The sequence below is a fragment of the Frieseomelitta varia genome, unplaced genomic scaffold, assembly GCF_011392965.1.
Source record: "Frieseomelitta varia isolate USP_RPSP 00005682 unplaced genomic scaffold, Fvar_1.2 scaffold_140, whole genome shotgun sequence".
Classification (NCBI taxonomy): domain Eukaryota; kingdom Metazoa; phylum Arthropoda; class Insecta; order Hymenoptera; family Apidae; genus Frieseomelitta; species Frieseomelitta varia.
The window spans coordinates 1,276,537-1,291,359 of record NW_025109084.1 but is presented as its reverse complement, the minus strand read 5'-3'; the positions used below and the strand labels follow the sequence as shown (position 1 = coordinate 1,291,359).

General features: G+C 38.6%; 1 protein-coding gene across 5 annotated transcripts in view; it reads left to right on the top strand.

Annotated features, from left to right (window-relative positions):
• LOC122532455 (probable serine/threonine-protein kinase dyrk2) overlaps window positions 1-14,823 on the top strand; it is a 307,330-nt gene that overhangs the window by 80,946 nt on the left and 211,561 nt on the right. For all 5 annotated transcript variants that reach the window (XM_043661252.1, XM_043661258.1, XM_043661233.1 and 2 more), the window contains exon 2: window positions 125-2,222. In XM_043661252.1, coding sequence (XP_043517187.1) covers window positions 588-2,222 — 1,635 coding nt within the window. In that variant the 5' untranslated portion in view covers window positions 125-587. The remainder of the gene's footprint in view (window positions 1-124; window positions 2,223-14,823) is intronic.

The following is a 14,823-nucleotide window of genomic DNA, read 5'->3' as shown; positions in this document are numbered from 1 at the left end:
TTTTTTTTTTTTTTTTTTTTTTTTTTCTTCACCGACCGTTGCCTCACGACGCTTCGATTTGTTGTAGCCGTTCTTTTTTCTTTTGAGTTGCTGGCCCCTATCCTGTTCCTACTTTCTGTTTCAGATTTCGTACAAACGGTCGTTGCACGGTACGAAAGGCACCGAGAGCGACGAGGATGACGTAGCCGTCTGGCGGCTGCCAGTTGACGAGAATCGTATCGAGAGGATGCACACGACCGAACAGCGAGGCGTCGACGTTTTCGTTTACATTTCGAGACCAGTCAATTTCGAACGCGTTGTCGAAGGAAGCCGAGATACGCCGGGATCGAGAATCGCCGCCAGAGTAATGATACTCGGCTAGAGACGTGTCGTTCCGTCCGATTTCACACACAGAGAAAAAGAGATAGAGAGAAAGAAAGAGGGAGAGAGAGGGGAGAATAAAAAGAGAAAAGAGAAAGAAAAAACAAACGAAAAGAAAGGGGGGGAAGAAAATAAGAAGAGATCGCTCGTGCTCGATACGCTCGAGATTCTCTTTCTCTGCCGGGGCGCTCGAGATCAAAAAGACTGAATATCAAAGAGAGGCAAAGATGTTGGGAGTGAGTCAACCGGGAAATCCACCCTCGAGCCTGCGACACTCGGCGAGTTTCTCTTGTTTGCAACGCGGCACAGCTAGCGAGGGACACAGGGCGAGGACCTCGACGCTTCTGCAGCAGCCGAGCTTGCAGCTGAGCGGCAGCAACCATCACCAATACGCCACCGGGCAGACGTCGCTGCTGCAACAGTCTACCGGCACGGTTCAGCATCGGATCGAGGCGTTGGAGGCTGTTCAGGACAGCAACGATTACGGTTTCGTGAAAATCCGGCCGCGTCTTCGTAGCACGAACGCAACGTTGCACTACGAGGAGGAGCTAGCTGCCCAGAAGAACGATCGCGGCGCCTCGGTTTGGGACCGGGACGCGTCGGCGTTCAGCGACCGCGAATGCGACACCAATTACAGGGAATTCTCGTTGAAGATCAAGGACAGGGAACACTCGCCGAAGGGAGCGTCAGGGAAGAATCAGAATCCGTTGAGGGGTGCTCTGATACTCTTCACATCGACGTCGTCGTGGTGGAAGGCCAGGCAACGGGAGGACCAGCTGAACAGTTCGGACCGTGCGTTCACCTCGAGCAGCGGAGCGATGCTGGCCTCGTCGGCCGAGCGAAAGTGGTCGAGCACCTCGATGGCGTCGCCGTCGAACGAACGAAAGTGGCCGTCGGCGGCGGTGACCTCGCCTACGAACGACCGGAAGTGGTCGGTGGGCAACAGCAGCGCTCTAACCTCGCCGGGGAACGAGAGGAAGTGGACCAGGTCGTCGGTCTCGTCGAACTCGACCGGGCAGCAAGACAGGAAGTGGCGGTCTCTCGGTGCTTTGCTGAGGGCTCCGACCGGCGCTAGTTCACACGCTGTTCAACACTCGCTGTCGCATAACATGAGCGTCTCCATGATCGAGGGCGAGCACTTCCGGGACGATCTGCACGGCTCGAGTTGCAAGTCGACGCGTTACCAGCAGCCCACCTCCTACTCGGCCCGCGTGTCGCGCGTGACTCGGGACATCTACAGAGAGAACGGGGAATTCGGTCAGACCGGCAGGTCGAAGGTTAGCCGCAGATTGTATCAGGAAGCCGCGGACTGCGCGGACAGAGACGTGGAGGAGAGACACGTGACCGTGAGACATCAGTTCGACGACGAGTGCAGAGGCCGGACGAATCGCGAGAGTATCTGCAAAGCGGAGCAACAACAGTCGATCATCGGCGCCGATACGCGCACCGCCACGTCGACGACCACGCGATCGAACCGGGCGCAGAGCTTTTATCTCCTCGACGACTTTCTGCGGCCTCAGCCGCAGCAGAACAACAAGTGCATGTTGAACGTTTACCTGTCGCCGTCGCACTCAAAGTTGTCCGGCAGTGGCAACGACCATTCGGCTGGAAGATCGGCCGACGCGAAGCAGCAGGCCTCGCAGGGGAACGTAACGACGAACATCACGCCGCCGCGACGCCATAACTCTAGCTCGGATAGCCTAGAGGTGGCGACTAGTCCGCTTCCGCCGCCGGTGCCGCCTCCGCCGCCCCAGGTCACCGCCAGCCGCGACAGAGAAAGGGCTGAGAATTTCAAAGAGAAGGACGTGTGCCAGTGCAAAATGTGCTGGACCAATATACAGCAGAGATCATTCGTTGAAGAGGTAAGTCCTCTTACTCTGGGGAGAGCAGCGACCGCGTTCCACTCGATCGGAATAACGTGTATTGTCCCACTGCTCTGCCTCTTTGTCCTCGTACGTTTCGACGTGGTCTTCTCACGTTCCTCTCTCATCTCACGTCATTAAAAGTACTTGGACGTACTGAGTACTAAGAGCTGGGACGCTTCTCAGAGGACAGAGATTGATGGTTATTTTGAGTCCCCATGGAAATTTCGATGATCATACGCGCGTTTGCCATTTCAAGGGAGTTGACGTTTCAAAGACCTGGATAACACGTTCTTGGTCTGGGAATTTAATAATTCTGTAGCAGTATATTCTGTTTGGAGACTCGTACTTTGGTTTGGGAAGGGATGGAGTTAGAATTGAGCGTTACGAACCACCAAGTAAAAAAGAGTAAAATGTAAAATTCTCGATATCTTTGCATTACAGTCATAAATTACTCCATTGAAATTATTACGTCTTGCAGTTTTAATATTTCATTTTAATGTTACACGATAAATATCATTGATCATCTTTATCGTGCAAAATGATCCGATCTAACAATAAGTTGCGGCGCAACGAAATATCTAATATATTAAATGTTTTACAAAAAAAAAAAAAAAAAAAAAAAAAAAAAAGAGAAAGGAATTTCAATCGAAACACATTCGACGGCAAAGCAATACTCTCGTTGTTGCTCGAATGTAGAACACGTACGAAGGATGTTGTTGATACGAAATCCACGCGGACGAAAATATTGGAACGCGACCAATAGCATGAGTCGGCATACCGCAGCTAAGAGGGAATTTCTCCGAGGAAATATTCTCAGTCATCTAGGAATATGCAGTCCATAAATCAAGCGACGTGCGCTTTTGCTTTTCAATTTTCTGCCGGCCAACGAACCTGACTTTCGATCGCCGCGCCATCGCATTTGCATAATTGATATCGCTCTGTTTATCGATCCGCGTTGCCGCTTTCAAATTTCATTAGGCTGATTGTTATTTCGTTCGGGCGGATTTCGTTCTCAATCGAATTAGAAGCCACGAGCCGATTCGAAATGAAACGTTATACGTTTGCAGTTGAAATAATTAAAACAACGCGAGGTAACAGAATTATCTATCGGCGAATCAAGCTTTCGCGGTTCGTTTATCGATTATCTGCCTCTCTGTTTCGAGAGACTGTTCATCTCTCTGTTTCCTTTTTAAATTATTTATTTTTCAACTTTGTTGTTGCATTTTCGAACGTTTTCATCGTTTAAAATTTCCACTTCAAAGGCGTGCACGCGTAGTTCGCGGCTAAAATTTCTACTTTAAGAGCGGTAGTTGTAGACGTTGTAAGAAAGAATGATGATTTATGAACTATAATAATGTAGGAAAATATTATGCTTCAGCAGCATAACCGAGAATATATCCTCTACTCGCAGCCGCGGTAGACGCAACATAGATATCGATTTAACCCAGGCTTTTCGACTTATAGCTGAGAGATAACCATTTATAAAAATGTCTCTGGAACGGGTCTATAAACTTACAGTGAAACGTATTCTCTTTCCGAAACTCAACGCTCAATTTTGCAAATTTTCATCATTTTACTCGTAGCTTTGGTTCTAAACTCAATTTATTATTGCGCACTGGCTTCTATTTGATATATGTATACGTCAATATGACTCAAACGTTTCGTCATCTTTCAATGCGTTTAACCGTCTGTCGAAGATGATTTCATCAGAGAACTCGGATTATTTTCAAATTTGTTATTTCGAACGTTATTATTTCCTTATTTTCAAATTATTATCTTCTATTTATTATTATCTTATTATTATCTTCTCTTACCTGCTGTTCTTTCATTTTAAAATTATTCTCCTTCCACAATAAGCTTCGACAGCTTCAAAATCTTCAAAAACACTAATAAAATAGACAGTCTAGACTCTTGCTGCTTAATTATCAAACCTGAGACTCGAAGTTCGAACTTTGTACAATTACGATTTAACGATCGGGCATCGATGACGCGATAGGGATCACTGGTTTTACGAGTTCACACGCTTCCTGGGTCGACCGATATCGTCGGTTCGCTTATTGGACGAGATAAGGGACACGTGCTGTCTAGCGGCAGGGTTGATTCGCCGCTGATGTTCTCTAACTCGATTTACAGACAGCAGAAGGCACAGTTACACCAATAGAACTAGGTACACCGCGAGATTGCGTGAGATCACTCGAGATACACGTAACCCTTTCGGTGATTATTACAATGGGAAACAATTGGCGCACGTTCTGACCAAGTGAATTGAAAATTTGAAATAAAGTGCGCGATTTGAACAGGCACGAATTCGAATGAATTCGATTGATTTTCACGGGACGCTGCTGAAAAATAAATAGAAGAATAAATTAAACACGTTCGCTGAGTCGACGAGGTTAAACTCGGCGAGAGATTAAATTACCAAGAATTTGGCACGAATAGAATATTTTAAATTGTAATCTGCTCGAGTATCAAAACACGCGGAATCTTTCGATATAAGAAATGACTATGACATAAATTCCGAAGAAGAATTCTAAAATAAATTTCGACACGATTTTTAAAATTATTCATCGTCGAAAGAAAGTTGATACCAGTAAAGTGTATTTTTCAATCGAACGAAGCGAACGCAATTGACAAATACTTTTCTTTAATTAGAATTGAGCAGAAGCTGTGGAAATTTCGTGCTTTCATGATTGTTATCGATAATGAAATGGAAATTGGTAATTGGAGTTTGGATTGAAGTTGATAATGGAAATTTAGCGTTTGCTTGAAGTTTGGGAGTTATTCAATCTGTAGAATGTTTTCTCTCCGAGAGCCTATTGTGTGAAAGTAGCCTTGTTTCAGTTTACGTATGGAGCACGGAATCTCGACCAGTTGGCTATCTTTGATATCGAGCCTTTTAAGGTGATACCTCGCGTTTAGGACACGCTTTCATAGACGCTCGAATAGTATTATCACCGTGATTCAATGGATGGGTTCCCCGCGAAAGTATAAACAAGTGGATTTTTCCTTTTCAGCCGCGTTACAAATAGAAACTCTAAAAAAAAAAAAAACACGAATCGTTCGCCTCTCAGAAGACAAACTAATCCGCGTGAATTCATAAACCAGGTGTAGTATTTAACATTCTTGAGAAACAAAAAGGAATTGATTCGCCGCGAAAAAGGCAGCTTGCGAGGGAAATTTTCGAAGAATGATCTTTGAGAGAGAGAGAGAGAGAGAAGCCTGCGTGTAAATAAATTATTCACTCCAGTTTGGAAATTTAATTTATTGGAGCATTCGTAACGAAGAAACGAATCTCCACTCCATATTATTTTTATACGCCGTGTTTCGATTTAACCTCCGTCGCGGAGTGAAAACATTTCGCTAGTCCCTCCGAAAAAAAAAAAAAAGAAAAAAATTGCCAACGAAGTTGCGCGAATACACATTTCAAGTGCCCCGTTTAGCGAAGAAATCCCCTCGACATCGTTAGTCGTTCCAATTTATTTTCACAAAGAAAAAAGAAAGAAAAATTCCATTTCGGGAAAATGATCCGACCGGTAAAAAAAAAAGAAAAAAAGAAGAAAATACCAGGAGAGATGTCTGGTTGGGGGAGAAAAAAAGAAAAAAAAAAAAAAATTCAGGAGTAAATCCGTATCCGCATCCGGTCGCGTACCGCGTGATGCCTCCTTCTCGTTTGCCGGCTGTATCGAATGTTTGAATTGGGCTGCCGCCCCTGACCCTTTATTTTCGCCGATCTCGTATCGAGCCGAGAGAGCCCCGTTATTCTTGGGACGCAGTAGGGTACAGAGAGAGAGAGAGTGAACAGCGGCGGAGAGGAAGTCGTATTTCTATCCTTCCAGTATCTACTCTATTATTAGCAAGCACTGCTGCAATGGCGATGGACGCGGAGCTCCGCTGAATTTCCGTTTCGATTTTAAAACACTGCCGCATCCTAGCCTGGCTTTGCAGGCTCTCTCTCTCTCACTCTCTCTCTTTCTCTCTCTCCTCCATCCGTGCTCGATTTTACCCTCTTCCCTTCACCTCGGTCAACTCTTTCTCCCTACGTGTTCCCTAAGCCTCGTTACGGATTTTCATCACGTAGCCGTGCGGCAATTTTTACCCTGGCGCGTCAAACTCTCGCGCGAACTTACCAGGCGAAACTTTACGGCCACGTAAATTTGCCCCTGGTCGTTGTTGATACACTGTATAAACTTGCGTCTCGTTTTCATTCGAGAGTGGAGTTTGGCGAACAATGCTGCCATCGCCATTCCAGATGTCCCGCGCAATACTTTCGTCGTGCAGGAAGCTTTAACGCGAAGATCGATTGTTACGGTGTCGGCGGAGGCTGCTGTGGGAAAGTGTAAGGTTCGTTTAACTGCCACGCGAATGTATTTTATGTGTTTTATATTACGGTGGCTAAGAGACTTAATTTTTTTACACAACTAATTATAAAAAATTGATATTGTACACGTTAGTTTTATACATTAGAAACAAATTTTACCAACGTATCAATTATCGTTGTATGTAAAGATATTACAAAGAAGTTAGGGTAATTTTTGTATTTTGGTTTAAAAGTCACGATGGAGTGAAATAGACTACGCTGTAACAGTTAATTTTTGCAAATGTTTGCAGTTTTTGTCTAACGATATTACGCCATTCGCGTTGAAAATCTTCTTTTTAATCAAAGATCAGAAAAGACGAGGAATTTTTAACTTTCTATTTGAAACATGGATTCGTAGAATTTTTGAAGACAAATGTTCTTACATTGCAAGTTCCGATATGAGAAATAAATGTTCTTAGAAATAAAAGTTTCAGACAGAATAGAACTTATAGAAAATATAAAAATAAAAATTTTTCGGGTAATTGGTAGTATTAAAAAAAGGTTCTCAAATTTCAATGAATATTACTCGAATATAAAAATGGATTTTTAATTAAACGTAAAATAACTTGTTCCACGAGAACACTACTCAAAAATATTCCAAAGTGTAATACTTTTTTCTATGAAAATTCCACAAAAACAGATAAATGTTTTTATACAAGTCGAGCAGAATTTTTTTTTAAAAAACGAAATTAATTTCCATCCCTCGAAAAAGTAATGTCCGTCATTCGTGATCGACTATGGCTCTATTGAACTTTGAGGCGTTTAACTTGGTTAAATAATAGAGATTGGTTTAATTTCGAAAGGTTAACAACGTTCGAGAATTTCTTGCCATTTGCGATCAGGGGCGTTACGTCCACGAAATCTAAAAGAAGAAGTCTAAATCGGTAAATTGGAGTTAATAACATTTTTTCCAGTATCTTTTGTGTTCCACACTTTTGTCCGTGCTCTTCGTTCGTGACGATTTCGGCGGCGATGCGTAGCCACGAATGCCCTTCGTTCGTTTCCTAGACTCTAGGTTCTTTTTCCGTCGTTCCCTCTTATTTTTTTTTCTTTTTCTTCTTCTGTATAATATCAAGACATCCTAGGTCAGGGACGCGTAACCTATGTATCCGGTTCAGGCAAGCCACTTGCAGCGGTCGATGAAACGCGTGCACCGGTGCTACTAATTCAGTATCCGCCGCGTTGAATTTTTTCACCGGAGTTTTTTCACTTCTCCTCTGTTGACGAAAACGCTAAAACTGACCAAATTGATCAAAGTGACCAATTGACAATTTTTCACAGAAATTTTATAAATTTTCTACGTTGCGTTTTTGGAATTTTTTTTCTAACTTTATTACATTAAAAACTTGCATTTCTCCACGCGGTTGGTAACTCCAGTGATAATTTTTTGTAGAAATCTGATAAATTTATAACTGGTTCGACCAAGTGACCAATTGACAACTTTTTTTACAGAAATTTGATAAATTTGCTACGTTGCGTTTTTAGAATTTTTTTTCTAACTTTATTACATTAAAAACTTGCATTTCTCCACGCGGTTGGTAACTCCAGTGATAATTTTTTATAGAAATCTGATAAATTTATAACTGGTTCGACCAAGTGACCAACTGACAACTTTTCACAGAAATTTTATAAATTTTCTACGTTGCGTTTTTGGAATCTTTTTTCTAACTTTATTACATTAAAAACTTGCATTTCTCCACGCGGTTGGTAACTCCAGTGATAATTTTTTTTTGTAGAAATCTGATAAATTTATAACTGGTTCGACCAAGTGACCAACTGACAACTTTTCACAGAAATTTGCTACGCTGCGTTTTTTAGAATTTTTTTCCTAATATAAGTTTGTTACATTGTTATTGTTAAATTTGTTACTTTACTTAAGAATTTTCATGTCTCCACGCGATCGGTAATTTCAGTGATAATTTTCCCTAGAAATCTGATAGATTTGTAATCTGATGAATTTTTAGATATTTTCTTTTCTAAATAATTTTCATTTGTTCATTCACACGCGTCTCTAATAATTTCTCAGCATCGTTCAGCTTCGTATATAATATTGTAGTTATTTCCAAGCTACGTTACACGCTCCTGCGTGAGGAAGAAATCACCGCGAGACAACCCTTACATGAAGATATTATACTTTGATATATGCTCGATCGAGCAGAGAATTGCTCAAGGATGTACAAGTTCGATTGAAAACGCGTATCCCTCAACTGGCTGACTATGACGTTCCTCTTCGTATCGTGGAAATTTTTTTCCCTAGAGGCAACGAGAATTGTCTCCGTTATTATTTCTTGAATATGCTCGTGTCGGTCACGCGCGTGTCTCGATGAATTGATAGGAGAAAAATAGAACTGAAAGTGTCATTCAACTTTTAAGTTAATGGGTCTCTCAATTGACGAGTGGCATAAATTCAAAATTAAGAAAAATGAGTTTATCATAGAAATAGTTCAATAGTTTCATTTACCAATTTAATTTCCGTACAGTTTGTTTTATATTAACAAAAAGCAAGAGTCAACTTTTATGCCGCAGTTAAATAATTCATTATTTTACCATTAGCTTGTTATTGAATGAAATGTAAATTTCTTTTAAGTTACGTTATCACAATCATTATTCTTTCACTTTATTTTCTTACGATAAAGCTATATTTTTATTCTTAATTTATTATGAAGTGTTACACGAAAATTCAATTTTCACAACACTGAGAAAAGGAAGCCGATTCACTTGTCTCGATTCATCTAGTCTCGTCTAATTTTAAATCAACAGTTGCGTCGTATTTATGTAATATCCAATCCTGTAAAGGAAAAGATTTACTTCTATATGTACGTGTTTGCCAATTCGGTATAAATTGAACTGAAAATTGAAAGTAGACACGACTCGTTGCAGCGTGCAAAGAGTTAAGCAGATTAAAATAACGTCCTTTCTCCGTTCGTGCGACTTGGATCCTGCGAATGTTTTCGATACGCGATTGCCGCATACCTGAACGCGTTCCTGTACTCTTCGAGTTCGGTTGTCACGAGCTTTTGCACGTCATCGTGACTCAGCCAAGCAGGATCGTCAAACGTAGCACGTCGCGCTTCGAACGCATCGTCCAATCGTCCGAAGAAAAGGTTCTCCTTTCGTGGTTGTTCGCGCCAAGGCATCGACAGCATGAATTTTAATTAATTAATTAAATTTTTTTTCATGTTATCCTTTATATAAAAAAATATTTATTAGATTTATTAAAGTAATATTTATTATTATATTTAAATATCTTATAATATTAATTTGTTAATTTATATTAATATTTTATAATATTAATTTATAATATTTATTTATAATATTAATAATTTATAATATTTATTTATAATATTATTATTATATAATACTAATATTTTATAATATTTATTTATAATATTATTAATTAATAATATTATTATCCTTTATGTTAACCTCGGTAATTTGAATTCCAATGGTTAAATAAAAAAAATCATTTAAATATCAAATAAAGTGAAAGAATCTATTTGTAAGTTACCAAACACAAAGAAGCAAAAACGAAGAATTAACTAGCAAAGCCAATTTTACTCACATTCCAGAAATTATCATAGTGCACATTCAACACATCAACACGTTGTATAAATTATACTTGATATACACAGATATTAATCATTAAAAAATTCATCTAACTGATTACTAAAATTGAAATATTGAGATATTCAAACAAAATTACCCATATTCATCAGTCACGTGAATTATTGCTACATCTGTGCGCAATGATCATCTAGAATGCTATTCGAAGTAGTTTCACTTTCTACACACAACTGTTATGCAAATCACGCGTTGTTATAAATATTAACCAGTCATATTAAAATGAAATTTCCAACACGAAAATAGACATTCATGAAATGATAATTCTTCCACGCTTTTCACAAAATGTTACGAGGAAAGTGGACACTTGGAGAGATAGAAAACTGCAAAAAGATAACAGCAAAATCAATCTAGACAGGAATTTCTACAAATCATAGAGAAACTCTCTACAGCAAAAATCTAGCACAAAAATTTCAATCAGTTGTGCTTCCAAATCACAGAATTTATTTTAAAAAATTCTTCGATCGTTCTCTAAATCTAATGAAAAATTACAACGTGAAAAGTTTCTGTACACGAGTCAACAGTATCTTAAAATTTAACCCTACCGTTTCAATCTTACGAGTCACTCGACGATTCGCTCGAATCACTCGCTTCTAAAAAGCAAGAAAGAGAGAGGGAAAAGAAATAACAGTGTCAAGATATGATAGATAAGACCGAGCAGAGGTATAAACCCTCCAGATCGGAGGAAACGTGTTTTCGAGAGCAGCTATGAAAAGGACTCACGATCGAGGCTGACGATGGATTTTGAAACGTGCTATAGGCCATACCGAAGGAGACAGGGCTGTATAAGATAGAAGGCATAAGATAGACCCCTGACGGCGATATCTCGCGGCGAGATCTTCAAACCGGCCATGTCTGTCGTTGCGTCGAACCAGGGTGATTTATCATTATTGAAATACGGACCATTTAAGCCATCCCGCTGCCCATTCTATGCTTTTGCATCGCGTACGTCGGATTCCTCCCCCCCCCTGAGAAGTCTCGAAAGTCGCCTTTGTGTTTCCGCTTTTCATTATCTTTTTCTATTTTTCTCATACCATGCTACACTATCGTTGTTTCATCCGTGTCGCTCGAAATTTCAGTCGGTAGTCTGGTAGTCTTCTTTTTTTCTTCAAGTTTCATTCGCTCGCGATGACCCTCTTGTTTCTCGTTGAATTTCGAAAGCTGCGGTACAACGATGTCTTTGGCGTTTTGTTTTCTGAAGAAATTGTAGAGGTTCTGATTAATACGCATATAATATTATATATTATAAAATTATACTATCATGATATTATACATTATGAAGTTATATTATTATATCATTATATATTATAAAGTTATATTATTCAAACATTATATATTATAAAGTTATATTATTCTAACATTATATATTATAACGTTATATATTATAAAGTTATATTATTATAACATTATATATTATAAAGTTATATTATTTTAATATTACATATTATAAAGTTATATTATTCTAATATTACATATTATAAAGTTATATTATTATAACATTATATATTATAAAGTTATATTATTCTAACATTATATATTATAAAAGTTATATTATTCTAATATTATATATTATAAAGTTATATTATTATAATATTAATATTATATATTAAGCATATAAAGTGCATGAAATATAATTTAGTAATAATTTACTAAAAACTTTCACTATAAATTTTGCTAAAGAATCAATTTTCGTATCATTCTAAACTGTTAGATAAAAATTGCACTGTTTTATTCTAAGTGATAAGTATTATAGTATCGGTATAATATAGTAAAGTGTGGGAAAAAGATGTTCCAATGTTCTAAGGCGAGAGACGACTCCTAAATTTCGATTGCACCCGTCGTAAATTTCTTTTTCTCGCCTCCGGACAGATGGTGTTTAATCACGAATTCAATTTTGCCCAAACCGGATCTCGAAACACGTGGTGTTCCGGATGCAAATAGATACGCGTATTACGCGATCGTTTCGCGATCAGTCTGCAAACATCGATCTTGAACAACTCGATAAGTTAGAAATTATGCAATTATTACTTTTTATACGTTGTTAACCCTGCAATGACGACTATGTTCGGTCAGTAACTTTCACTAGGAAGTTTCATCTATAATCGCTGACGTGATGCCTGATGGTCACGTCACTGGTCACAAACCACTGAAAATCACGTGATGCTGCAGTCACAAATGACTGAAAATCATGTGACACTGCAGTCACGTCATCAACGATTAACTAGCGAAAATCACATGATACCACAGTCACGTCATCGGTCATTAACCATTGAAAATGTAACAGTCGCGTCACCGATAGTTACAGTGTTGATCACCCGTACAAATTTCATAAGAATAAAGAAAAAAAAATTTATTCTTACAACTTTAGACGATAGAAAGAAGAAATATATAGTCATCTGAGAAAATATATATATATTTGTACATATAAAGAAGAAATATATAATCATCTAAAATGACGAATATCTCCGTGGTAAAATATTAAAGCACGTCTAGAAAGTTTGATCGATATCAAAATAGTTGGCGCCGTTTGAAAGTTTTCTCGCGCGATTATGTCACGGGTCTGTTGGAAGTATTTTCGTCGAGATTCTCGAAGTTTACGAAACGTACAATCTCTGGTAGATAATGAGAGTCACAGGGTGGTGCTGTGTAAAATTTATTTGAAAGCTCGTGCATGGAAATCGCGGCTGAGTATCAACTTGCACACCGACTGGAATATCCCCGGAGCAATTTGCCAGCGAGAGATGGGATAGCGGATGTTTTGGGGGAAATGGCAGCTGACAAATAGGATGGAACGTGTACGAACCACTGGTTATTCTGGTCTATCAAACAACCAAGTTTTGCGCTGCGGGTGCCAATCTGAACTGAGATCACTGAGACTCTATTATGACAAAAGAATACGTGTCTTTCCAAGATTCATTCGATTTGAGCAGCTGCATTCACGTGAGAATACTTTGTTTAAAATACGTAGCAAAGATAGATACCGTGGGATCGTAAGAATTGAAGGGAGTTATCCGTGTCTTAAGAATCATCCTCTGATATTATAATTATCGGATGTGTAATAAAAATAAATTAAAGTAATAAAAATGTGTAAATAAATAAATTAAAGTAAAAAAATAAATTAATAAAATAAATTGAAGAAACATCGAGTATACGATATTTCGTATACTGCATAAAGATTTAGAAGTGAATAATGAAAGGAATCCTACGCCAGCATCTAAAAAACAGACGTCTAAATTTTTAATTGTAACGAAAGTTCGGACTTCCGTGCGTGGAAGGAGCGAAATTTACACGCTCGTGCGAGCAGAGTTGTTTGGTCGGCAAATCATGCGAGGGAAATATCCTTTTAAAACTTTTTTAAATTGCGGTCACTGCGTTGATTATTTGATAAACGAGACTGGCCAAAGTTCCACTTTTTAAACCGCAAAACCAGTGTCGTCCTTGTTAGACGGCAAGATCGCGGCAAAAAAAAAAAAAAAAAAAAAAAAAAAACGAAAAGGATAAGAAGAAACAAGTTTGGCAGAGGAGAGGAGCCGCGAATCGTCTTTTAAACTTGCCGCGAAAATTTTCACTGGTGGCCGAGATTTGTGGTTAAAACCTTGTTAAGCGTATCATTAATGTCCTGTCCACTCAAAGTTTCTTCTGTATCTTCGATACGATCTTTTTAAGAATCTGCTTCGTGGTGATTCGTTGACCACTCTAGTTATATTTATAGCCGATGATGCATTCTACATTTATTGCGAAAATTATTTAAAGATGAAGGCAAATTTTTGTTTGGTAAAAAATTATTGTAAAATTTGCAGGTTCTTTGTTTTTACAATTTGTTCTTTTATTAGAACGATTTGATTTTTAAATATTCAATGTCAATGAATTGCAAATTGTAGTAGGTTGTGGATTGTTATAAATTTTCATCTGAAAGGGCAATGACATTGGTAATTTTTTGAAACTGTTGGCTTTTCTCCAACACGTGCCGACTTTATCCACTTTCTTTTTACAACTACAGGTGTAGCAGATTCCTGTAATTCGCTTTATTATCGACTCACAGATTTCTGCATTACCTACGTCCCATACAGTTTGCTTCTTGATCCGATAAGATGACACTACCAAATCATTTTTTCGTACGAGCAAATTAAACAAAATTCTATAATAACTAAACGATCAATTAATTAATTTATTTTTTTTTACATCACGTACCTGCTGTTATGTTCACAAATAACTTTTAACAAGGATCAACGAGTTTTCTTAAGAACTTGTAATTAAAAAAAATTGCATAATACCGTATTCACGTCATACAGTGCTTAGTGCCATTCACTAAGCACTAATAGCAGGATTATCGATCATTTTAGTGTTAAAAACAGTCATATTATTTTTTCTCTGAATCATTTTAGTTTTGAAAAATCATCATCCTCGACCATTTCATTAACGTCGTGATGAATCGCAGCCTTGAGGTTTTCTTTTATTTCTTTCAAGGAAATTGGCCAGGAATATGCCTGATACCCTATGTAAAAAAAAAAAGAAAAAAAGAAAATCGAACACACAGATCATAAGCGCTTATCTAAATGGAAATTGTGCGAAAACATGCAAACAATTCACGGATTATGCTTGCCCGCATGTTTGCAGAAT